At 45.2% G+C, this 26,723-nt stretch overlaps 2 protein-coding genes across 2 annotated transcripts in view; both read left to right on the forward strand.

The window, feature by feature from the left end:
* The window catches only part of LOC104150103 (KAT8 regulatory NSL complex subunit 1-like), a 42,230-nt gene extending 27,775 nt beyond the window's left edge, over positions 1-14,455 (forward strand). The window contains exons 5-13 of the mRNA XM_068934284.1: positions 979-1,183; positions 2,957-3,122; positions 4,317-4,481; positions 5,890-6,062; positions 7,964-8,085; positions 9,028-9,082; positions 9,628-9,740; positions 10,770-10,998; positions 12,060-14,455. Coding sequence (XP_068790385.1) covers positions 979-1,183; positions 2,957-3,122; positions 4,317-4,481; positions 5,890-6,062; positions 7,964-8,085; positions 9,028-9,082; positions 9,628-9,740; positions 10,770-10,998; positions 12,060-12,365 — 1,534 coding nt within the window. The 3' untranslated portion in view covers positions 12,366-14,455. The remainder of the gene's footprint in view (positions 1-978; positions 1,184-2,956; positions 3,123-4,316; positions 4,482-5,889; positions 6,063-7,963; positions 8,086-9,027; positions 9,083-9,627; positions 9,741-10,769; positions 10,999-12,059) is intronic.
* Positions 14,456-24,517: 10,062 nt separating this feature from the next.
* SMARCC1 (SWI/SNF related BAF chromatin remodeling complex subunit C1) overlaps positions 24,518-26,723 on the forward strand; it is a 106,799-nt gene continuing 104,593 nt past the window's right edge. Inside the window, exon 1 of the mRNA XM_068933981.1 lies at positions 24,518-24,796. Coding sequence (XP_068790082.1) covers positions 24,518-24,796 — 279 coding nt within the window. The remainder of the gene's footprint in view (positions 24,797-26,723) is intronic.

The following is a 26,723-nucleotide window of genomic DNA, read 5'->3' on the forward strand; positions in this document are numbered from 1 at the left end:
GACTGAAGACAAGTGGATGACACTGTAGAAGGATCTAATTTTACATGTAAATCAGCAACTTTTTACTCAGTGAAGAATTTGGGGGCAGGTGTTGATTATTGTTATTTGGTTGCTTTTGTTTTAAAGCTTCATCAGCAGCCAATGCCTAGGTTGGATGTCTGGTGACATTGATTTCTGACAGCCAGTCCTACAAACTCAGCATGGAGTTGGAGCATCCGGCTAGTCTTTTTGGCTCACATAATAAAAATACAGATTTTACATTTGTAGTTTTAGTAGAGCTTTTGCTATTTGAACCAGAAAAACAGTTTTATCACACTCGTATAGGACCAACAAAGATAATACACCATTCTATGTTTCTGTAATAAGTAAATGAGCTTTCCTACTGCTAATATGAATGCGTGACTGAAAACAAAGGAAGATCTTTTAAGAAGGCACTGTTTCTACAGTTGGTTTTGGTGAAAGAGTACAATACGAGGCAATAAAATTTTATCTGCTTATTGAAATATAATCTTTTAACCACAGTGCCATGGCGAACAGAGAGAGAAATGGAGATAAGGTTTGGCACTGTCTAGGTGTAACTGCTATCTTTCTATAGAAAGTAAAGCACTGTGTTATCAGGTGATAAATTAAGCTGCTGGTTGTGAAGTTCTTTGTCGGAGGAAGAATGCATGCTCTTAATGGCTACTACATCTGCCTCTGGTATAAGGATTTCAGCTCTTAACTAGTGAAAATACAGTTAAGACCCTTTATTGTCCGTTTCTGTGTTGAGCATGTGAGCATGAAAAATATGCAGAAGTTTATATACCCTTAAAGAGATACAGTTTAGCAAAGACTAAAAATGTGATGAGAACAAAACCGATAAGCACTAGCTGCTGCTGTAAATACTGAGGAGGCATCAGGCAGCACAGCCGCGATACAGGATTGCGATTTACCTCTCTTGCTCCGAGATAGTGACGGTTGTTTTTCGTTTGATTGCAGTTTGCACACTGGCTCCTCCAGCAGCAATTCTCTGATCAGCTTGAACGTTGAAGAGATACTTGGTAAACAAAACCAGCTTGATAACGTTGTTCCTGCATCATCTATATCGGACAGTACCTGCATTGCTGCTAGAATCCGCCCTATTTGCAAATATAAGAAACGCATGCTTGTCCGAGCTACCTCTGTGTCTCACTTGAGCAGGAAGGTAAGTGAAAGTTTTGTCAAGTGGTTATGAAACTAGGCTGCGTCTTTACTGGGAACGCATGGTTTTATTTTTAGCAAAAAATGTCCTAATTCAAGACTTTGTTCTTAATCCAAAGTTTTCTGAGCTCTTTTCTGAACTTTATATTCCGAGATAACATGGAAAGAATGGCATGAGTTGTTCTCGGTTTAACTGTGGTTTAGAAACTGATTCTGAAGTCCAGTTCTTAAAAATCAGGCTGCTTTTCTGAGTCATGATGACCAGACTGTACCTCAAATTTTAGGTTGGGCAGCAACTTTCTGCTGTTTACTTTTTGGAGTTGATTACACTGGAACTGGGGGGGGGGGAAAAAGTTAGAAAAATTCAGCATCAGTTGAGACTTGGGATGTTGGCATGTGACTGAGCCTAAGTGGGTTGTAGTGATTTGACTTGTCACTTAAATGCTGAGCTACCAGGCCTGATCAAATAAGCACCTGTCAAACACCTAGCTGTGAAATAGTGAGTTACCGAAGCAGATGTTTAAAAGCTATTTGAGCCAATGTTTTTAATATATTAAGTATGACAAACGAAGGACACGTGTGGTCAGATGCATCAGTTGACAAACAGCAGTTCGTTATGCTGCTCATACCTTATTTGCTTGTTTATTGCCTTTTAAACCTCAAATAATACTGATTTACAAGTAACAGAAAGTAATAGCCTGCAAATTTAAGACGAAGATTAAAAGTTAAGTGTTATTTTCCGCAGTCTTTGATCGCTTGATTTGCCAGAGCACAAAGCTAATATTGTTTAATTCAATCTATTTAGTTAGGCTATCGGTAAAAGGGCTGTTAATGCTCCCTCTTTTGGTTTGACTGATGTTACAGAACCTGATCTATTGTTGGGGGCCAGGGGTGAGGACAGGAGACAAGACCTGTATTTCAGCAGCTGTGAGGAAAAAGAATAGTTGACTTAAGACTCTCCGGGCTATTTTGGTTGTACTTACTGATACCTCAGCCTTAGACCAAAGCCAGGCACTGTACAGCACAAGACAACAGCCCCTTTGTAAGGAGCTTACGCTCCAAATGGAAGACAACAGCCTGTTACAGACATGAGGAAGGTGGAAAATGAGACAATACCGGTCAGAGCGATAGATGTTGTTTTTGATAAAAATGTTAGGCCGGCAATGCACTGAGGTTTTTGTAAGTGTCACAGCTATGAAGGGTCTTTAAGGAAGATGAGAAAGAACAGCAGGGGAAAAGGCATGGAGATGTTTGACCTTTTCAAAAAGGAAGTGATAGAGTATTATGGCTTCCCTGGAGCTGCAAAGGAAATATTTTTGCTTGGAAATATTAATAAAAGAATAGCACACAGAATGTCCCTTTCATGCAGTTAATTATTTTGATGGGGATAAGAGATGCAAGTATATCTACTGGATAAAATAGCAATTCATCCATGGTCAAAATGAGGGAGAGCCTGTTGTCGTACTCTTACACGTTGTTCTAACATTGACCCTAGGTCTTGATTTTATTTTTCACCCTGCAAATCCGCTACTTATTTTTGTCGGCAGCGCTGGGATCTGCGTGTTTGTGAGTGACTACCTCCTCAGCTTGGAAAAGGTGACTGTGGCAGAGAGAGGTTTTTTCAAAACTTGCCTGGCTTTGTTTTTTAGTGCATGAAAACTAATGCACCTGTAGAAAGCAAACCAGAAATACTGGATCTGAACTTCAATTTTACTTATTAAATGTGAAGCGCACAATGCTTCCCTGTTTAAATGTCTGATCTCTTTTCTTCTGCTAGCCACTGAAACCTCTCACCATGAAGTGCAGCTGTGAATGGCCCAGCTCTTGCATCTTGTGTAGCTGTAAAACCTCTGTCCAGACAGTAGATCCTGAGACCATGTCATTAGGAGAGCGTATAGCGCTACTGGATTCTGGCTTCCATCCCATACTCTCTTTATCTCATGGTGAGTAGATTTCATGTTCATAATGTGAAACAGGATCCGTTGTTGTACTGTTGCCCACTTTGCTCTTCTCCTTCACGAACAAGCAGGTTTAAAGTATGTTAGCCAAATTCTAAGTAAGTTTCTAGAGGATAATAGAAAACTTTCACCAAAGTTCTGCAATGCAACCGGAGCCACTTGATCCTCATACAAGGATGCGGTCTGTGGAGATCCCTGAGCCCAGCAAACCATGTTGTCTTGGCTCGTGTCTGAGGCAGTTGTGTAGTTTAGTGTAAACTAGACCATTTCCTTAAAAGCGGCTCTCTGTGCCTTCTCCAAGAAATATTCTAATTCTGGAAACTTGTGGCACAGCTATTGTAATTTCCTTTTAGATCTCTGCCCTGGAGAGGTACTTGGCAGACTCGGAATCTAATGCTGATATTGACAGGTCATGTGGTAGACGTCTAGGTAGGCTATTTGGTAGACGTCTGGCCCAATTTTGAGTGTGAAGTCACTGCTTGAGTTTTGACGGTCACTCTGCCATTCTTCATTTAAAAACCTGTGGCCTTCTAGATGTGCTCGGTGCTGTGGTCCCTAACCCCCTAGGATCTTACAGGTTTAGTTTCTGTTTAAATATGTGAAGGATGGTAGTGGCTGCAGCGCCTTTAGTGTCTTTAACCATAGAAGAGCAAAAATGTGTGTTAAGGAGTTTTTGAGTAGGTTAAGGAACTAGGAGGAAAATACTTTTAAAATGTCTTGTTTGTTTGTTTCCCATTTAAAATAAAAAAGAAAAACCCAAAGAACAAGCAAGCATAAGATCACCTCTCAGCTGTGCTAAAGCTTCTCACGTAAGGATGCAAACCAGTGCCAAGTAATGTGTAGCTGGACAGGATTTGAGTCGTCCTAGTGTAAGAGTGAGGAAGCTCCATGGCAGCGTGTTAGGTTCTGGCTGCCAGCTTGCAGCAGAGCAGAGGGCCAGGATATGGAGGCTACTGTTTTGGGGGATGTGCTCATCCTGCCCACTCTGTATCACCTCATTCAGGTGGAGAGAAAGCCTGCCACTGACCGTGCTTTTAAAATAATTAGCTATGTCATTCTTTTGTTTTATCTCAGTATTGACAGATGCTCATTGCTAATGATGTGTGTGCAGTGCTGGGTTTTATATGTGAAAAGAGGAAATTTGTGCTTACCAGAATAACTTGTTCTTTTTACCTTCAGGCAACCCTCTCCACTTGCACTTTGAAACCTTATTAAGAGAGGATAGACTGCATAGGCTACCGAGCTGTAAAGTCACGACTCTGAAGATGTCCCATTTTGGAAAGAAACAAAATCCAGCTGGCAGCCTGTTTCCAAAGCTATACTCTTCACTTCTGTCTGCCTCCAGTAAGTTAAGCAAGACTGAGATCAGGTCGTAGAATTAAATACGAGCTTTTAACCAGTACTGGAGAACAACCAATCAAGGTGTAATGGAGAAAGGAGGTTCCTTTCTTCCAATGGAAGATAATCCCGATCTCTCTCCTATAATAATGCCCAAGTGACTGAGTCCAGCGTCTTGCAAACTGTAGAAATTCTGAGCGCCTTAAAAGGACACATATATACTTGCTCCAGTCAGATTATTAAAAACAAACTCACCATTCTCTGTTTCTTTCATAGGAACAAGCTACCAAAAAGAAGCTTTTATGATGCTTTATTTTAAAATAGAGTAGGTCAGCATTTGCCTAGGGGGAAAAAAAAAAAAGTAGTTGTTTTGCCAGCAGTCTGCCTCCTGTACGCTTGCAACTGATAATTCAGTTGGAATCAGAGCTGGGAGAGCACATAGTTTTCTTTGTTGTTTGAATTAAACAAGATGGCATACTTCTTTGTGTACTGGGGCTAAGTAATTTTGATCTCCTGTTGCATTTCCTCACTGAAGGATTGTTTGCATTTCAGTATGGATTAAAAGTTCAGTTCTTGATTTCAAAGTAGTCTCATGAGGTAAAACTGCAGCAGCTGTTTGACTTTTAACTAATCAGCCTTTCTATACCTCCTTCCTTTTCAAATATTTAGCCAGGAAACTGCACAAAAGCTATTATATGTATGTGGTGTGAGTATGTGCACCTACTATGAAGAGCACGTTCTAATGGATGATGCGCAGTAATGCAGGATAACTTTTATATGCTGCTGAAGTTACTAAGAGTCTCATAGAAAAGCTAGCTCTTTAGGAAGGATTTGAATAACAAAGCATGGAGGAGTATGGCACAACAGGTTTGGAAGATTGCTCCGTTGTGGTATCTTCCCAAATGGAAGAACCCAGTCACAAATTGGGAGAAAGAGTACAAATGTAACTGATGCAGGAGAAAAAGTATACCGAACTGATTATTATACAGGATCTTGAAGAGAAGAGTACGTTTGTCTTAAAAAATCAGTGCGACTCATCATCACCGGAGTGATTGTCAGAAGTGGGACCAGCTTGACCATTTCTACAGTGAAGGAAGGGTTTTGTTTGTTTGTTTTGTTGTTCTGGAGGTTGTTTTAAGTGGCTGTATTTTGAACTGAGAAGTCTTGGTTTTGGTTATAATTTTTACTTCGCCTTCCACTGCAGTTTGGAAACACGCAGCAAAAGTAACAGGCCTGTGTAGCACTGACTCTTCATTTGAGGCTTCTGTGTTTTGCATTCATTTGTTCTTTGATGTCAGCGTTCTGCGCAGTGTTCCCCAGGAGGGTTTTGGTGAACTTACTGGTAGCAACATCGCCAACCCGTCTTAAAATAGTCAGACTTCACCTTGGTTTTCTGTTCACGTTTTATTAACAGGTTCATTGTTTAAAGGGGAAAGGCAGCTTGAAGGAACATACAGTCACAGCTTTCCTGTTTCCAGTCCTCAGGCACATAAAAATAGTCTTTTGCACCACTCACCGTCCTTGTACCCAGAGACTCCTCCAGCCCCTTCTTCCAGCCAAATCCCTTTCACTGGCAGCTCAACAATGGTGAGTCGAAACAAAAGCTGCGGCAAATGAATCTGAAAAGGGGAGCAGCCTTAGAGAGGCGCTGGCAAAAACTTCTCTTCTCCAGCATTGCCTCGGGGCTGCAGACCCACTGGGAATTCAGCTTTTGAATGGTCTGCTGGGAAATGCTTTTGAGGATGTTGGTATTAAATAAACAGTAGCAGCTACTTGCTTCATTTTTCCTGAGGCAGCGCTTGGCTGGCTAGGTGCCTGCAGCACTGCTTCCCCAACCAGATTGGTCGGTGTTGAATTTAGTACTGCGGGGGGCTTTTTGTTTTGTTTTTAAGTGAATAGCTAAACGCATGTAATGTTACAGCTTTATTTTGGCTAAAAACAATAGAAAAAGAATTTAACTGCTCTGGACTTCTCCCGATGAAGCAGGAACATCGGTCAAGATGTTTAAGCGTTTGCTTGTCCTCCTGGAAGTAGGAGAGGATTAAAAAATACATCCTGCCATAGCCACTTTTATATGTAGGAAAGCATTGAATGAGTCCTGGTTCTCCAAGTACATTGTCAAAGGAGACCTGGAAGGACAGGGGTTCAGGTGTATTATATGTAGCGCTATTCCCTTCCTCTTTTTGCTAAGAGGTCAGTGTCAGGTCCAAGCGACAGAAGCAGGCCTTTCCCAGAGTAGAGGCTTTCTCATGTAATTTTTTTTAGGTTTCACCAACTCCATACTTGCTTTAGGCTTTAGATCCTTCCCATGGGGATTGACACAGTACTTGTGTGGACCGTCACTGGACTCTTGCGGAAGTAGGGGTTAATGAGCTCCTTTGTGGAGCCCGCAGCCCCTGTTATACCTATTTTCACTGCCAACAACTGCTCGTCTTCTGTGTTTATGGCTCCTGCATTATTAGTGCCTTCTTTGTTCTTCTCCCTCTCTGATGTACAGAAATTTTAACAGTCCAACTGTTTGGACCGAGTTGGCTGCTTGCCTGGTTAGCTTTTCTTCCTTCAGGTACATTCTCTACATAAATTTCCTAATTAGATTTTTAAAGATGCTTCTCATCATTTCCCTGTGTCTGCTACGGCTTTTATATAATATCACATCAGTGATAAATCACACCTACCCTTTTGGCCACTAACAACTTCAATTTGGGGTTGGCTTTTTTTGCCTAGAACCAGAAGGGTGTTTGTTCAAGAATGGAACAAGCAAGCATATTGGAGACTTCTGGTTTATAAGTAGAAGGGAAATTTCTGTTCTGAAACACAGGTCTAATCCGCAGCTACCGCAGGCACCACAATACAGGGCCCCTTTTATAAACTGATCAAAACGCATCTCCAAACTGTTCAGGGTTCCTTTTGTCCCAGTGCTCCTAGGAGGCTGTTCCAGAGCCTGACTCCTCAATTTGGAAATCTTCTGACTTCCAGCCTAAATGATAGGATGTTCTGAATTTGTTGTCTCAGAAACACCTCTCTCAACGTTAGGAAGGTGGTGTTCTTCTACGTTTTTATCTTCCTATTGAAAGTTTTGTTTTTGTTTTTTTGGGTTTTTTTTCCTTTTCAGCCCTTGTTTTGCAAGGCCAAACATGTAAAGCTCCTTTATTCTACTAAAATAACAGGATTTTACTCCTTGAATCATCCCAACAGCCTTTCTCTGCCTGTTTGTATATATTGAAGTAGTCTCTATAGCAAAAGTAATTCAATGTTATGAGTGAAATCGAACCCACAAAGGCAGGTAAATATTATCCTGCTTACTATGGGAACCACAGAGGTTGTATGATGTGACCAAAACATCACTGAACGTCAAGGGAAGTGGTAAGAACAGAATCTACTACAGTTGCTGTTATGGAGAAGTTGCTTTCCATGATATATTCAAATACGCTCTTGTACTAACATCAGTATTCTGCCTCCAAGAGGTTTCTCGTTATTCTGTGTTTCAGCAGTCCTCAAAAAGAAGAAAAGTGGAATGTTCTGACGACATCAATAACATTGTGATCCCAGTGTCAATGGCAGCAGCCACTCGGGTGGAAAAGCTTCAGTATAAAGAGATTGTGACACCAAGGTATTTACAAATCAGGCTTTAGTGATTTTCTTGGGTAGATGACAGGAGAAAATTGCTTTAGTTATGCATAATGAAAGCTGGTTCCCCTAATGTTGAAGGAGGAAATTATTCCTAATAGATTAAAAAGAAAAAAAAAAAAAGAAAAACTGTACCTTAAAAAAAGTGATTAGTTTTTCTTAGATTTAAATGTTAGTACCAAGCAGGTGTATTCCCTTGGTAAGTGACCTCTAGTCACTTTTGATTCATTCCTAGATATTTATCAGGTTAGCCTGGGAAATGAAATCCTTGTTGTGTAGGGGAAGTTTGGAGTTAAACTTGTTTGACTCCCAGCGCATACCTAGTCCAAGAAGTGTTTCCAAGAGTGTTCCCCGTTCTGAAGACTGAAATAACTGCGCGTTGCTGGAGGCCAAGGGCGAAGACTACTGAAGCGTATGTTGAGGAATGCAGTTCTCTGCTGATTTCTGGCTCTCCTGGCTGCTCGTGTAGCAGCTGGTATTCTAGTACTGCCAGCGTGCAGTGAGACTAGCTTTTTGCAATGTAAATAGGCTGGAGTGCTTTTGTGGGAGAAGATAGACTGTCGTGGCTGATGTGTTTAATTCCAGTTATTCATGAGCTTAGTCATTTCTGCATACACCAATGAAACTGCATTGATCAGTTTTTCTGATGTCACACTGTTGGGTGGCACAAATCTGAAAAAATTAAATCTCTTCCTTTTTAAAAGATTGCATATGGTGAAGTATTGTGGTATCTACTAGGACATTTTGTGAGTAAAGTAGACGTTCAGTGGCTTCAGAATCGCTTTGGCTGTTTAAACCCGTTCCTGAGTCTGGGACGCAATGCAGGCCCAGCTGAAAGCAAAACAAAGGCCAGAGGTCCTGGGCACCAGGCAGGCCAAATGCCAGCAGAGGCTATTGTGCTGAGGTGGAGCGTTCTCTCTTGCAGCTGGAGGACAGTGCCGCTCAAGGAACTGGAGCCTTTCAATCCAGTGGATTTTGAGGTAAGGACACAGTTTTGTCAGTTTGTCTCAAAAACATGCAGCCGCTCTGAGAATGCGCAAATGGCACTTCAGCAGTTTTATAGTCAGTCTTTGCTAGTTATTAAAGCCTGGAGGCCCAGTAAGCAAAGTCAGCGCATCAAATGCTGTTCAGCCCTGCCTGATGCAGTTGCAGCTTAAGTCAGTGAAAGATGTCAGAGTTGAGGGTCATGGTGGGATGTCAGCTGTTACAAAAGCCATTAGGTGCGTTACCATTGCCAGCTGCAGGAAGAACAAATTTTTTAATTGTGCATGATTTAATGGCCTTGGCATCTGCTTGTATGATGCACAGAAGCACCTGCATCTGTCTCTGAGAATTCAGGCTGACGAGTTCCCAATTCAGTATGTAATCAAAATATAAAAATGAGGTAGTGATCCCAAATGTGGGTGCTGGTTCCCAAACAGTTTGAATGTGTTAGATATTGGCTACCTGAATTCTTAGAGCAGTAGTCTTACCTTGCAGGCAAGACGTCATGCTCTAAGTATTCAGACAAAACATCTTTTCCCAGTTGGAGGATACTTCTGATGAGATGTACTTGAGTCATCACTCCAAATATGAAGAACTTGAACGAGCCCGCTGGGATTCCTGGGCAGCAGCTATTTCCCATAAGCGAGGAAGCAGGTACTGGTCTCACTGACGGACACAGAAGGCACCTGTATTTGGTCTTCATTTTAAGTTGTACAGATATCCAGATTCCAGAGGTGGTTCTTAAGTGCCTGGCACTTTTTTCATGTGATTAATCTGTTACACAGCAGAAGCAAAGCATTGATAAAATAAGGTCTAATCAGCAGAATAGTAACACAGCACGCTGTAGTAGACCTCAGTCTCTTGCGTTAAGAGCTTTGTGTTAATTGCAGGTTTGTATTTATTTTTCCAAAAATTTTTCCTCTGGCTTTCTTAATACCTTTGGCAGAATCTGTTCTGTGTACCTGTGTGTGGAGGTTGCTTTCAGTTCACTTGCTATATCCCCTTACCTTTTTGCCTATTGTCTGGACAAAGAACAATTAGTTATGCGTTGGTCTGGAGGCACACACACATGCTATTTGGGTAGATAAAAATTGAATTTCTCTCTGCCTTTCCTTCAGTGGAGGAAGTACTAGGTCTTTCTCTCTGCTTTCATTGTATTTGGAGAATGTCGTATTTTTGAGATCCCTGCTTCCCTATCAAAATTGAAATTGTTCGAAACCTCCACAAATTGTTGGGCAGTAGAATAGGGAAACAAAATGACAGCCCATATCATTGGTAATTCTCATCTTTGAAAAAAGGCTAAACTATTGTAGTTGCACAGAGGAAGCTAGCTGGAGTACCTCCAGCTAAAATCAGTTCTAGTGGTTCTGTCTCTGGTAGCTGGTGTGTGATTTTGTTTTGTCTTGCTTTTTATAAGCTTTTAATCTTTCTTAATGCTTAGTTATTCTCTTCGTGCTCAGCATCAGTGAAATGGACAATGATCGCCTAAGACGGCAGGGAGATGCTCTTTGATAGGAGAGAAAGGGCTATTCGGCTAAAGTACCCACTGGGCGATAGGATAATCTGATTGCATAGAGGCAATAGTGATTTTGTTGAAACTTTTTCAGCTTATGTTTTTCACAGTGATTTTTATTTGGGTTTCATGCTATAACTAACTGCTCTCCAAATATTACTTTGCTTTAGGTCCTCCAACAAAATAGATGGCCGATGGACTGGGCAGCCTCAGCCAGCATCTCCAGTTACTGGACTTAATTGCCTTAATGATGCGTATACGCGCTCTTCTATTGGCTTGCACAACCCTGAGACTTACAACAGTTTGCAGTCTCGCTCCATAAACAGTAGGACCAGAACGGTGCTGTCCTGCAATGAAGGTGCCAGATCTTGCCTCGAAACGTTAGATGAAGCAATATGGGTGAGGGAAGGTTTTGTCTGTCTGTTCTCCTCGGTTTTGCAGTGAAGTTGCACTGAGTTAATGACATAAAACAATGACACAAAATGTTATGACAGTGGTCATAACAACAGTATGATATTGTGGCTTTGGTATGCAAAGGCAATGTTGGAAAAGTTGAAATTTGCAAACAAGTCTGAAATGGAATCATGTACAGGCAGATAACTATTCACCAAGTTACGTTAATATCAATGTCAGCTGGCTTCAGCTTCTGTGTCCTTTTCTAAAACAGTTAACACTTGTATATAAAGTAGGCTTTCTGAAAGGTGCAGGATGAGCTTCATACTACTCGAAGGATAGTTCCGTTTGCATCTCTGCAGGGACTTGGATTCAGAGTGGAATGAAGAACTTTCCTTCATTATGTCATAGTTTAAATCATCCTAAAACAATATTGACCAGGAGTTTGAGATTCCTCCTGGTGGGTGGGACTGGGTCACCTACACGACAATGAATCTTTTCAGACACTTGTCTACATCAGAGGCCACTACTTTTTTGGTAGAAGGCGTTAACTTTGTTGTTAAATTCTGAAGCTACCAGAGGAATTGAACTTCCCTCTTGTGCTTATGGATGGTCTTAACAAATTGTAATTACAGGTATGGTCTTACACTTACCTATATTGTCGTAAGACCGTACAGATGGTCTTAACGAAGTGTGTCAGATCTGTCCTTCCTATGGACTTCAGTATCAGGGGCACAAGATGTGCTTTGGAAGCCTGCTCAATGAATGAGACTATGAAAAATAAGGAGTATCAGTAGAAATGGCAAAGGAGGAGTCTTGATGTCAATGGAAAGCTGAACTAGTGAGCTTGGGAATGCTGTGAATGGCACGCAGTGTTTGATTTTAAATTGGGCCCTGCTTTGGCACCCTGATAAACTTAGAGCCAGCTTTCTACGTTGGATCTGCTGGTCTCTCAGGAGATGGAGATAGGGAGATGGGTATTCGAGTACTCTTTGGCTATTTGATTCTAGGCTTATAATGTCAGCAACGCTGCAACTTTTCCCTTTTCTCTCCTTTTCACTCCACAGAACATACAGCCTTGGGAGCCTCGCACGTTTCCACTTTCAGATGCGGCGTACCAAGCTCTTCTGCAGCAGTCAAATGAAGATAGCTCTAAACAGGCTGGTTTTCAACCATGGGCGTCTAGCCATAAGCAGGGCATCAGGCCAACCTCTGTAGACACTGCCATATGCAACTTCAGGGAGATGCAATTTTCAAAGACACACCTGCAAACAGATGGCAATAAAAACATGGAGGAATTCATGGTCCAGCAGTACAACCCAGGACAGCTTGTCATCAAAGATAAACCTGACCAGTGGTGTCTGAAGTGTTAGATACTCGTGCGCCAGTAGCAAAAGGCTGGCTGCTGAACTGGTGCAGTGGAGAAGCAGCAGCGTGTGGCGCTGCTGGGCATGAGACCTAGTTTCAGCAGCAGATGTTCCCAGATCCAGGAGGGGCTTAGGCACCAGGCAGAGCTATGGTGCTGGACCTCTGAGGAGGTGGTGCTGTTCAGAAAGACCAGTCTCTGATCAGCTCTGGTAAACAAGGCTCAGCTGCCTTGTCACAAGGTTAGGTGCTGCTACAGACACAGCAACACTGGGCAATACACAGGAAAACCGAGTCAGGTAAAAGGAACTCCAGTGATTGAAAGGAGACGGAATTGTTTGATCTTGATCTTTGTAAAGGTGTCTACCAGTTGGCCATCAGGTGCTTAGTGGCTAGAGGCAGACACATGAACAGGTTTCAGGTAGTGCTCATCCACTTTCAGATCAATTTACAAATGCCACAGAAGGTCTGAGGAAGTCTTACTGTGAATTAGGCATGAACCAGAGGCCTCATGAGGAAGGAGAAAGCCTTTCACTAGTGCTGGTTGTTATTTACTCTTAAATACATGAAAATCAGGTTCCCCGTGCCTTGCACAAGTAAAGTTTTGTGTCAGCTTTCTTCAAAGAAACTGCATGCCCATTTCATAACAGTTGTCCTACAGTATCCTTGCTGTAACAAAATTTATGGGATAAATAGAAATTTCTCTGATTTTTTTTGTAACTTTTTCAGAATTGCCTTCTCTCGTGGGAGTGAAGCCATTGTCTCAGGGATTTTAGCAACAAGCCACTGAAAAGCAATACAGCTCGGGAAAAATGTGCATTCTGTAAAAGGGACCTAAAGTTGCCCGCTGCTTCAAGGTGAGCAGGGCAGTAAGCCGTTTTCAGGGAACGCACTTGGTGGGTCTGATAAGTGGCCTATCGGAATGTGTCAAATCTAATACTGCTGTTTAGAAGGACTTGGAACTGTATTAAGTTAACTTAATACAGGGGACAGGACAGGACTTGGAACAGGGGTATGTTCCAGCTTAACTAAATCTTCTCACTTGAAATAATTGTCTTTAGCAAAGGATGTTTCTCTTTTGCATTCTACAGCTGAAAAAAAATAAAAGTTCTTATTCCCAGTTTGTTGTGGAATATACTTGCTTTGCAGCCTCTAAAAACGATCTGTGAAGTTTAGATTTCTGGATGTTTGATTGTTCTCATCATTCTCTTTTATCTCCAGAAGTGTTCTTCCTTACAAGTATTTATTTCTGGGTTGGAGTGTTCAGGGGCGGTGGGAATACTACAAAACTAAAGTGAAGGCAGAGACACTGTTTTTGTACTGAGATTGTGATTCTGATGAAGAGGTTTTTTTTGGCTGCTTTTGGAACAAATATTAAATAAAGTGGCAGTCACATGCAGGAGTGCTGCCTGGTCACATTCTGCAAGGTAAATGGCAGGATTCAGCAGTGCCCCGTGTAAGAGTGGGGTGGCCCAGAGACTATTGGGACACCCTGCCTTTTGCCAGGGAGATCTGGTCCACCGCTGTAATGGTGCAGTGGTGCGCTACCCACAGCCTACAAACGGGTAACTGCAACCTGGCAGGCAGAAGTAATTACCTAGTTTGTACCGCAATGTGTACACATGGAGGGAAATTATAAAGACTTCAAAAAGCAAGTAAAAAGCCCAGAACTAAGTGGAGCACTGCCACACCTGGGTGCAGGTTCCTGTTACTGCTTGAGTGGACCAAGGGCTTTGCTATTTCATGTTGGTTTGAAAACATGAAAATGGGAGAAACACTCACCTTCATCTTTTTTACTTTTCTAGAGTTAAGTAGAGGAGTGAAGCATATAAGTGTACTAAAGTTTCTTTATATAAAAGTCTGTCATATGGTGTAATTTATTCAGGTTTTTTTTTTTTGCCTGTCACTTTTTCAATGTTTGCATTGTTTTGAATGGTTGGATTCACAGATAAAGCAGATTAGCAGAGACTCAATCAAGGCCAGAGCGTTTTAAAAAGAGGAAATGTCGGGAAATTGCTTCATAATGACTCAGAAATATATTGGACTAGATGTGATTATGAAACGATAAATAAAACTTTTAAACGTACCCAGCAGAGAACACTTGTTACGGATTTGTGTTTGTTACTGTTGATCCATCTGATTCTGTGAAGCTGCCTGAGTTTATATAATCTCTTGTGGAGGGAGATCTTCAGTTGCTCTGCAGCGTCTGAGCTAAACACTAGCAATGAAAGCAGCTGGTTCTTGCCAAACTTTCCATCCCCTGGTTATCAAAATAAGGGACACTTTGCAAGCAAGCAGACGCATATTTGCCCCTATTCAGAGAGGGAGATCTCTGCAGGAGATCAAGTGCAGACAGTGAAGGTTTCCATTTCTTGAAATACTCAGTTTAATACTGTACTAGTCTATTATCACAGTCTGGCACGTAACAGCAGAGTGTAGCGGCATTTGGCTAGTTGGTTCTTGTTGCTTTTAGCCATTGAACCTTGAAGGATGGGCCACAGGGCAGAAGAAAAGTTTAAAGGTTTTTAACTATTTTAAAGATTAAAAGATGAGCTAATGCTCATGATGTGCGCTTATACAAAAAACATTTTTGTTGGGGCCTGAGTCACTAAGCAGGAAGGCATTCTTACCACTTGCAAGATACAATCAGTTGGAATCTTAAATAAGTGGGTTCTTGCCATCCTTTGTGAAGGAGTCTCCTGAAACACGGGCAGTGTTCCTTGATGCCTGGTGCCATAGGTGGCTGTTAGCAAACGCTGGCATGGAGTTCAAGTTAAACTATTCAGAGATGTTCAGTGGCCCACTCAAATTGAACTCAGCAGAGCTAAGGCTGTAGGTGCTTTGTGAAGATCTTCAACTTAATCTGTTTGCAGTGGGACTGAGAGCGAGTAACCTGCAAATCTAGTTGCAAGAAGCCACATCTGTAGCTCCTCTGCCACTCAGATCACGAATAATAACATATGTACAGATAAAGAAGCACCCTTCCTCTAGGCTACTCTTGTGGGTAATGTCTTTGTGACCACGCATCATGTGCCAAATAGCCTACACTCAAAGTATTCCTCTTTCCACTGTGGGAAGAGTATTGCACTAAATAGGCTGTTAAGCCATCTGAGTAAGTTGGTGTGGTGGAACTTGCTCTCTGCTCTCAAATGTTAATGTAGTTATAGTTAATAAGCTGTTAATGGAAGAGCGTAAGTAGACTTTACACCTCTTCCTCCCCAGCACAGGGGCCTCTTATTTTCTTACTTGTCCTGAGGGAAAGAGCCTTCCCAGAGAAATTACCACATCTCCTCAAACTTAAGTTTTTCCTCCAGGCAACTTCAAAGCCATCCTTGTCAGAAAACCCATGTGCCACTCCTGCAGCCCCAGGAGTCCCTGGAGATCCTGGATATCTAGCAGCTGTGGGGCACACTAGTGCAGATTTCTGTAAGGAGAAGTCTAGGGGCTTGGTTTCATGTTACTGCTGAGCTGTAGTAACATAACACCCTATCACAATTAGAACTCCCTCTGCAGCTTTTTCAGCTGCAGAGGGAGGACTAAGGTGCATCTGAGCATAACTAAGCCAACAGTCCTAATGTGCTGTCTTCCCCTCTCCCTTCTATCCGATATCACTCTTCTGAATAACAGCCGAAGCCTTACACACGCTTCTTTCCCCTCAAAGCTGCTATTTGTTAAATGCCTACAAATCCAGGTTGTTAACAGATGTATGTGCTGAAAAATGGGAATAGCATGTAGGTTTGAAATGGTGAGCCACCAAAGTAATGGATCACTGCAGGGAAAAGGTAGAGGTCATTAGCCCTTGCCCTGCTTCTGCCACCTAGCTTGTGTCAGCTCTGCTGCTCATCAGACCCTTCCAAACTGACAGAACTTACCCGAATGGCAAAAACTACATCACTAAAAAAGGGGATCATTTTCTGCTTTCGCCGACCCTCCAGCACCAGCGCAGAAGAACAGGTAAAAGACTCCATGGGTGGAAACGACGCTGGGAGCAGAGGAACAGCAGTCACCGACTGGCCTGGCTGAGCTCACTGTCCAGAAAATGCTCACAGAGAGCAGTGAAAGTCTGTTCAGTGTTGATAAACCAAAAAGCCTAATTTTTACACTAGCTATGATTGTGGGAAAAGAAACAACAGGATCTCTAATTTACACATGAAAAACTAAAGTAACTGCAAAAAATAGATGGTGAAGATTGGAACTTGATTGTGGGAACTCAGTTCTGGAATGAAATACAAGGCAGCGAGAGCTGGGTATTAATTAAGCATTACCAGATAGCTCAATTTCCCTTTTATGTAATTGTAGGTTTCTGTTCTACTTTTTGAGAACGTGCTGACCCCACAGTATGATTAACTCCACATGTTAAATCAACACTTCCTAAACAGATGAGTTAAATTCATCTGGCTGCAAAGTAATTCACATGGAGAGAGGAGACAGATTTGGCAGCTGACATGAGTCATTCATATGAAAAGTACTGCATAGCTTTGAAGTTCTGCCGTTCAGCTGAAGAGGCTGAATTGTCTGAAGTAGTCTTGGTTTTATGGAGAAGCACTGGTTTCATAGAATTATTCTAAAATCTGCTTTTAATGACATCTAATGGCTGTAAGCATCAAACTTACGTAACTGAACTTACTGTTTTGTCTAAGCTATCTTACTTGATGTGTAAAAAGCTTTGGGCAGTTAGTTTAAACCAAAGTACTTCACGCTTAATGGATGTGATCCCAGCTTAAATGCATCCCATGGTTAAAACTCAAATATCTCCATGCAGTTGTGTCCTGAGTGAGCCCTAACATCTGCCTGTTACTGGTGGCTTATCAAGAACAGTTGGCCTTTACGTCAATCCCTTTTTTGCTAGGGCAGCTCCAGATATTAAGCTTGCTTTCCCATAGCCTGTATTTGAATGACAGAACATAACACCTCAAGCCAAGAATCCAGTTTACACGTTTGACTCACGCTGGCTCAGTGGAGACAGTGATTATGCACTGAAGAGAGGGAGGATCGTGCAGCGTTCAGAGGAGCATCAACACTGCTTTCTCAAGTGTTTGCTTTCTTTAGCCACGTATTGCCCCCAAGTCCAGGGCACTTAATAGGGATTTCTCCCACTGAGTTACTTCATGCATCCGAGACCAGACCTGTCTGTTACGTGACTGCCAGACAGTAAACTTGATTTTAAAATATTTTTGTAAAACAGGTAATGACTACGTTAAAAGATACCTTACAGATCCAAAAACAGGATTTAGATCATCCACCTATCCATTCCTTAAGCAACAGAAGTCTCCCTCTGCTTACCAGGTAAAAGAGATCTTTCCTGATGTTGCCAAAGCGCGACATCCAGGTACCTGAGCAGCCAGCAGCTAAGGGGAAGATGGTAGTTCCTCCTTCGTCAAGCTATGAACTGCTAGTGAGACATCCTGGGAGTCTTGGGAACCTGGGGATGGGCAACTTCAGAGATCTGCATGGATCTAGCCCTTCTAAGAGTTGCCTGATTCTCAATTCAGATAATTTTGTGTTCATCTTTTAAGGCCTTCCAGGTCTTTGAGGCTCAGGTCTGCTTACTTCAGCTTTTTCCTCCTTTAGCAGTTAAGATTCCTTTTGGTACCTTCCCAAAGAGACTTTCTTTGGTTTCCATTATCTCCTCCTGTTCTGCTAGGGAAGCTTAGCTCACACAGTGGCAGCTATACCTGTCTCATTTGGGAGGGAAGGGTCTTCACTCATAAATTAATTTAGGCTAATGTGCCAGCCTAAATTGCAGTTGCTCAGGCCAACTGCAAACTGCTTGGCCTTTTCTTGAACCTGTTCCCCGCACCGAAGTGCAGAAGCTGAGCTACTCCATAGCAAATCCAAGTGGCCTTCATAGCCTCTTCACAGCAGACTGGAGAGAACAAACAATACATGAGCATTACCGGACTTAACACCCGTCCCCCCACATCGCTCTTGCACATGGTAAAAGGGCATGCAGAAACATCACAAAACAATGTTCTCTGTGTTTCCCAACATAGCCAATAGAGCTGTATTACTATTACCCTGTGGACTCTCATCAAAATTACACGTTCCCTTTTTAGTACCAAACTTTGCTTGCCTTAAGGGGGCCATCTTGACATTACTTCTAGTCTTTCTTCTGTCTGCGCGCCAAGGAACACAGCAGTTCATACAGCAGTTAGTGCAAAAGGGTGCACAGAAAGGAACCAAAAACCAAGGGCAGTGCACATCTGTTCAGCAACAATGGTGACATGCCACAGGACATGCCACTCTCCATCATCTTTGAAAGGTCCTGGAGATCAGGAGAGGTGCCTGAGGACTGGAAGAAAGCCAATGTCACCCCAGTCTTCAAAAAGGGCAAGAAGGAGGAGCCAGGAAACTACAGGCCTGTCAGCCTCACCTCCATCCCGGGAAAGGTGATGGAACAGCTCCTCCTGAAGGTCATCACTAAGCACGTGGAGGACAAGAAGGTGATCAGGAGTAGTCAGCATGGATTCACCAAAGGGAAATCGTGCTTGACCAATCTGATAGCCTTCTATGACGGAATGACTGGCTGGGTAGATGAGGGCAGAGCAGTGGATGTTGTCTCCCTGGACTTCAGCAAGGCTTTGGACACTGTCTCCCATCACATCCTCCTAGGTAAGCTCAGGAAGTGTGGGCTAGATGAGTGGACGGTGAGGTGGCTTGAGAACTGGCTGGATGGCCGAGCTCAGAGGGTTGTGGTGAATGGCGCAGAGTCAAGTTGGAGGCCTGTGGCTAGTGGTGTCCCCCAGGGGTCAGTCCTGGGTCCAGTCTTGTTCAATATATTCATCCATGACCTGGAGGAAGGGACAGAGTGCACCCTCAGCAAGTTTGCTGGTGACACTAAACTGGGGGGAGAGGCTAACACACCAGAAGACTGTGCTGCCGTTCAGAGGGACCTGGACAGGCTAGAGAGGTGGGTGGAGAGGAACCTCCTGAAGTTCAACAAAGGCAAGTGCAGGGTCCTGCACCTAGGCAGGAATAACCCCATGCACCAGTACAGGCTGGGGGTTGACCTGCTGGAAAGGAGCTCTGCCGAGAAGGACCTGGGAGTGCTGGTGGATAACAAGTTGACCATGAGCCAGCAGTGTGGCCTTGTGGCCAAGAAGGCCAATGGTCTCCTGGGCTGCATGAGGCAGAGTGTTGCCAGCAGGTGGAGGGAGGTGATCCTGCCCCTCTCCTCAGCCCTGCTGAGGCCACATCTGGAGTGCTGGGTCCAGTTCTGGGCTCCCCAGGACAAGAGAGACATGGTCCTACTGGAGAGAGTCCAGCGGAGGGCTACAAAGATGATTAGAGGGCTGGAGCACCTCTCCTATGAAGAAAGGCTGCAAGAGCTGGGCCTGTTCAGCCTGGAGAAGAGAAGATTGAGAGGTGATCTCATCAACGTGTACAAGTCTCTGAAGGGGGAGTGTCAAGAGGATGAGGCCAGCCTCTTCTCCGTGGTGCCCAGCAACGGGACAAGAGGCAATGGGCACAAACTGAACCACAGGAAGTTCCATCTGAACCTGAGAAAAAACTTCTTGACTGTGAGGGTGACAGAGCATTGGAACAGGTTGCCCAGAGAGGGAGTGGAGTCTCCTTCGCTGGAGATATTCAAAACCCATCTAGACGTGATCCTGGGCAATATGCTCTAGAGGACCCTGCTTGAACAGGGAGGTTGGACTAGATGATCTCCAGAGGTCCCATCCAACCTAAACGATTCTGTGATTCTGTGACGTGATCCACAGCCCTGACTGCAGCAACTACCCCTGGCCCATCAGAGGCCTCTGTTGAGATGGAGCTCCCAAAGGAGGACGCAGCACTGCACAGAGTGCCTGGTGCTGAGGCTGGGGCAGAGGGAAAGGCCTGCATGTCCCTGCCTGCAGGAGGTGTGTGCTGGTGGAGGAGCTGTGTCACCAAGTTAAGGAGATGCAGGGGGGAGGTCAGCTGGCTGTGCAGCCTTAGGGATGACGAAAAAGCGATTGACGGCTTTTCTCTGAGACCCTGCAGCTACAGGCAGAGTCCCTGCTAAATCTGTCTGACACCTTTCATAATTTCTCCTTTAACGTCTCAACTTCCTTTGGGACTCCCCATTATGAGAACAGATGTATCTTTGCAGTTGCCCTGGTTGTGTTTTGAGTTAGAACTGCTTCCACCTGTTGGGTAAATTTGCCAGCTATTACTAGCCAATACTTGTTTCTTCATGCAGTTTGGGGGGCAGGGATCCAAAAGACAACATACAAACACCTCCACAGTCCAAAAATCATCTTGTGGCCCTATTATCTTTCACTGCTTTTGTAATGGTTTGTTGGCTGTACAAGGTAGGTGGTTCTTAATTTATGTCTCCGCATCTTTTCTCATCTTAGGCTGCCATCTGCATCCTGCAAGACTGTCAGTGTTTCGTCTATTTCTAAATATCCTTGATTATAAATTAGTACTACCAACTCTGTTCAGGCAAGTTCAGGCAATACCAACTGCTCCACTTTTCTTTTGTGCCAGTACTGAGTCTTCTTTCAACATGTTCCTCCTTTTAATCTTCCACTCAGTATGGAAGCTGGGTCTTGTGCTTACAGTGAAAGCAAGTTCAAGATCTCTCAAGACTGGAAGCAGACCTCGAGTCTCTACTGTCACCTCTTTGCTAAGGGATGCCAGCATCAACTTGGCTACCTTCAGGTTACATACAGAACTCTCATTAGTCTTCTGTGCTCAGATGCTTCATCAAGGTGTGCACTGTTCACAACGCCACTGAGCATAATCCAACCAGGTAAGCTTTTTCACGTGCTGTAAATTTCTGTTCTGCTGGGGTTACAATCCTCCATAGTATGGGATGAAGTGAAGGACCACGATCCTGTGAGCACTGACGCAGCACCCTGTGGGATGCTGAGCAATTGTAGCTCTCCCTTAAGAGAGAGGAACTCTCTGCACTTCTGCCTGCTCTGGTCTCCCTTCCCATGAGATATTTTCTTCGTGAGATCACACAGCAGGGCAGCTTTTTCTGATTAGCCTTCTATAAATTCCCAAGAGAACCCTGTTAGGCTCAAAACTGACCATAAGGCAGTTCTAGATATAGGCACCCAATTTACTCCCTAATCACCTACCTCCACTGAACCTCTCAAAGTTTCCACGCAAACCTGAGCTTCAGTTCACAAGTCACCTGCTTGTACTGTGAACTCTCCCTTTGCTTCCTCTGGTGTTCGCACACTTAGACACGTCCTAAAACAAGATTATCGCATCCTTGTCAACTGTCAGCTAGTCTTGAAGTACAGCTCTTTTCTTAGTCTTGTTTGCAGGCTTGAACCTTTTTCCCTGCCACAGGCAGGGAAATGATGCCACTGCCAGCATAATGGTCAGCACGCTCAGATTCCTGGAACGCCTCAGGTGACCGAGCGGAAAGGACACACTTCTGGAGCACAAACTACTCGCTCGGCTGTCCAGGAAATCACAGCATTTGTGTTGTCTGCCAAGCATGACTGAAGGCGGTCAGCAGGTCCAACGCTTAGAAGGTTTGGGAACGCAGACAGGAAAAATGACTGAATAAGCCTCGTTTCTTTAAGAAACTAGGCTAAAAGCTAGTTCTCCCTACCCTGTGACAGTCAGCGAAATCATATAAATCAGAGGGGTAAGCTAGTCTACACTCTCAAAAGACAATTCAGATTAGGATAAGCAGGGACACTCTAAATTTGGCAGAATGAAAAAAAGGCAGATAATTTGAGATGTCTGGAGGCAGGGCCTGAATAACATTCCCCACGTCCTTGAAATCTCAAGGTTCTTACATGGCACATCAAAAGTCTCAGTTTCCACCAGATAAAATACTTGATTCCATACTTTTCCACTTTCAAGGCCCATATTAATCCTATTCCAATCTACCTAAGAGAATGAGTCTTAACAGCAGAAACCTATGATTACAGGGCAGGCAGACCCAGATCTCCTTCTCTAACGTAACTAAAATACAAACGTTTTCCTTAGTTTTCACAGTCATAAACATCAGAATCTGAATTCATTTTATTTCTTCGGAGAGCTTTTACAAAATATCAGGGCACATAAAGTTCACTGAGGTACAACTATGTCCTCCTCCCTTCCCCTCTTCTTCCCCCTTTCTTTTCTTCATGCTTACATACTTACACAAGTATGTCCTATATATCAGGATTCCAAGAGAGGAGGAACTTAATAGCAATTATGACCTTAGGAATTTCTGCCCCCCAAAAGATTTTCTACTCCTGTGCAGCAACTCATCCTCCTGGAGTTGCGTGAATATGGTTTTCTCTAGGCCATGCTGCGAAGCCATCCAACACTAAACTGTCGTTAAGTGACTCAGACTGCAAAACCACATACTATATCTCCCTATAACCCATCCAAGGAACTACTCGAGATTATGATATTTTTCTCTTTTGTTTCCCTCCGTACATGTCATTCTTACCCTTTCCAGCAGATCCAGGGAACGGCTTCCCTTTCCAGCTCAGGTGCAGTAGCGAATTAGAACAAAGAGCCATCTGTAAGCTTAGTGCTTGACAGCTTATCATCACATGCATACCCTGTTATTTTCAGCAGTATAATCATTGCGTAATGGGGAGATCACAGGCTTCAAACCTTTTTGAAGGCTGAGGCCGTTTTCCGGTCTTCCATTTCCTTCCCCCCTCCAACCATTATTCATTTTAATGCCGTTTTTTCTCTTCTGTGCAAAGCTTTAGCCACCGAAGGAACAACGCACACAATCACGCTGCCCAGGAATGATTTCACTGGCACTAACACTCCACCACATCCTGTGGTAACAACTAGAGAACAAAGAGCCTGGGCTGGTGTCCGAAGGCTGAGACATGCCTGCTCATTTCAGCTCTGCCGAGGAATGCAAGAACTGTCCTTATAGCAATGGGCCAACTGTATTCAGAAATACAGAAGGGAAAAAAAAAACAATAAACCTGGTCACATCTCTGCAGCAGTACCTCGGGATGAGATGTCCTTCAGGTATCCCATACAGAGGTCTGATGCTTTGCTGTCCGCTGCTCCTAAGACAGAGTAGCAAATATAAGAAGGTAAACGGCTCCCCAGACATCTCTTTCCACAGCAGGATAATACAAACAGCAACAGCCAGGCTGATTTATTTCTCATATCAGCAGAAATCTACTGCCATAACGGTGGTGTCAGAAATTTCAACGGCCACCAGCTAGCCCAAAGATGAGTGTCAGGAGGCATTTAACAGAACAAGTTTAACTTCCCACTCTATACATCCAACTCCTCTCTACCGGGATAAGAGATTTAAAAGGAGCTCACATCAGAGCTGCAGTCTCCACAGCCACAGGTAACCTACTCAGGAGCTCGGCCCAGCACAGCGCGACAGCAGCAGAGGCTGAACCACGGGCAAACGACCCGAGCCGCGCCAGCACTAAGGACGACACGTCCCAGCAAACCCAGGGACCCCACCGCCGCACCGCTCGCGCAGCAAGGAACCCGAACAAGCGCCCTAAGCGAGGCGGGAAGGCGGCCGCTCTCTCAGCACGCCCTCAACTTCGCGCCTCAACCCACGGCCACTTCTTCGGACCGGCACCGCGCGTCACCCCCCGCCCCGCCTCGGCTCGGCGCTCTCAGGCCTCAAGGCCGGGCTGTGAGGAAATGGCGGGAGCCGCGGCCGCGCTGAGGCGTCACCGCCGCGCCAACGGCCGCCGCGAGCCCCTCTGAGGCGGCGTCGCCCCGACAACGGCCGCCGCGAGCCCCTCTGAGGCGGCGGCGTCGCCGCGCACGCGCACGCGCGGTGGTGGGGGGGAGGGGCGGCGAGCAGGGCTGCGCGCACGCGCCGAGGCTGGCCGGAGGGGGGCGGGTAGGTGATGGTGGTGGTGGCGGCGATGGGTCCCCCTGCGCGCATGCGCCGAAGTCCGGCCGACGCACACGGGGGGGGGGGAGGAGGAGGAGGAGGAGGAGGAGGAGGAGGAGGAGGAGGAGGACGGAACTCGGCGCATGCGCCCCGAAGCGGTGGCGGCGGCCGGCCGTTTGGGGGGGAGGGGCGGCGAGGGCGCAGGCGCTGACCGCGGCGGAGCGCGGACGCCCAACGGCCGCCGCGGGGGCAGGGAAGGAGGCGCGGGGAGGGGGGAGCGGAGCGGAGCGGCGCGCACGCGCACGCGCGGCGGCGGCGGCGGCGGGGGGCAGCGGTATTCCCGAGCATGCCCGGCGGGGCGGGGCGTGCGGGGCTCGACGCATGCGCGGAGTGAAGCGAGTGGGAGGCGCAGGGCCGCGGTGGCGGCGCTCGGCGAGGGTAACAATGGCAGCGGCGGTGGCGGCGGGCGGCGGCGCCGCGGGGGCCGGAGCCGCGGCGGCGGCGGCGGCGGCGGCAGCGGTGGGTGCCGGCCCGGGACTGGCGGCGCTCTCGGTGGCGCGGCGGAAGGACGGCGGTCCCACGGGCAAGTTTTGGGAGAGCCCGGAGACGGTGTCCCAGCTCGACTCGGTCCGCGTCTGGCTCGGGAAGCACTACAAGAAGGTGCGGTTCGGCTCGGGGTGGGGGGGATCCCGGTTCCGATCCCGGTTCCGGTCTTGGCGGCGCCTCACAACGGGCGAGGCGGCGGTTTAACGGTCCCGCGGAGCCCGCTCGCCGCGGCGCGCGGGAAAGTCGCCTCAGGGCGGCCCGGCGAGGGGGGGGGGCCGCGCTCCGCCGCCGGCCTTTGTCAGCCGCCGCCTCGCCGCCGGGGGGGTGCGGGCTCGGCCTCAGCACCGAGCCACCCCTCTGCGGAGGTTTCCGGCCGGTTCAGGCTGGGTGGGGAGGTGGGGAAAAAGAAAAAAAAAAAAAAGGGGGAAAAAACCCGACATCCCCTTGTCTTATCAGAGCTGTTTTCGCGGAGTTAACGCGTGCCTCGCATCCGCGTTTATACCGGCTGTAGCTGCAGCCGTAACTTTTCTTGTGGAGACAAGTCCCTAGAGCGGCTTGCCAGGATGTTATATTAGGTTTCGTTTAAGCCGCACCCCTTAAGCGTTAATGGGTTTAAAAAAAAGGGGGGGGGGGAAACAAGGCTGCTCATGCTGTTGGTAACTGCGTGTTGCTAAATCTAATGAAACGCGACAAACCAAATGCTTGCTGCTTTGGTTATGGCTGCTTCACTTCCATCCAGGAGCGCCGTTGCTTGCTGTGTGTTGTCCTTGCACCCTTGTTCCTCTTCCACCCTTTGTTGTGTTCTGCTTCTTGCCTTTTTTTTTTTTTTTAGGTGTTTTTCCTGTTTTCTAGCTTTCCGTGCAATTCCTTATACATAGGTCGAGAAAAATTGGCTGACAGTAACTTTCCCAAGGACAGATGTGTGTGTCTGGACCGCCTTGTAGAAATCAAACTGAGTGTGCTTTATTCTTTGCTGTCCCCTGAATCTGTGGTAAATATAATCTGTCTTTTCTTCGGGAGGTCTGGTTTAAACAAGCATGGGCCAGTTTACCTCTTGTTGCTCCGCTGGTGCTGTTGATTTGATTATTTGTGCGGCAGCGCTCTGAAACGCGTGTGTGAACTGATCTGGGTTTAAAAATAAAAACACAACATGGTTAGAGGTGTGTTTTACCGGTCTTTCTGCGTATCTCTTTAGAGTGCAGCCACATAGAGTTGAATCAGCGCAACGGGGGACCAGTAATAATTTGAGTGAGCAGCTTAAACTGTGTTGATAAAGAAATAATAGTGTAAAACGGTGTCTTTAGTTTGACCTTTTATTGTTTTGATTGTGCCTTTTCCACTGTTTCTAGACTTTTGAGGAGGAACGTTATTTCGTTTTGTTGTCGTGACGGATTATCGACAAGATTATAAGAAGTTTCTTGATTCTGAAATGGCTTAGAACTGGCATGTGCCACTTTGCTGATGAGCTTTCCCAAGTCGCGTTATTTTAAGCGTTAACAGTTATTGCTAACTCTACTCGTCCCTTGCTGTTGTCAGTGAAAACTATCTAGATGAGTTAGTGCTCACCTTACTGTAGCCTGGCAGGGCTCTTATCTGTAGTACAGGGATGGGAGCTTTCCTTTTGTAGATCGAAGCAGAACTCTATGTTATAATTACTTTATACTTAATTGCTATTACTGATTAGAAAGATTAGATGCTTATATTTACTTCTTAAACTCTGGAAGGTAAACAGAACTGGCCGAAGCAGACATCTGAAATTTACTTGCCCAGTACGGATATTGCTGTATCAATTCCTTGAAAAGTAAGAACAAAAACTAGAAGTCCTCCTTGTTTTGTGAAACAAGGAAATTGGTTATTGGTACTAATGTTTAAAGATAACTCTAGATGGAATCGGTAATTCCTTTTTAAACTGTAGCTAACAGACTTGAATTCTTCTTGGGAAATGCTGCTTTGTATAGTGGATACTTCATTCTTACTCTTGTTTCCTGTAATTCAGGTGGCAGTTTTGCAGCAGGTATGTCGTATTTCAGAAGAGTACTTT

Source organism: Struthio camelus, chromosome 2 (genome assembly GCF_040807025.1).
Source record: "Struthio camelus isolate bStrCam1 chromosome 2, bStrCam1.hap1, whole genome shotgun sequence".
NCBI classification, from domain to species: domain Eukaryota; kingdom Metazoa; phylum Chordata; class Aves; order Struthioniformes; family Struthionidae; genus Struthio; species Struthio camelus.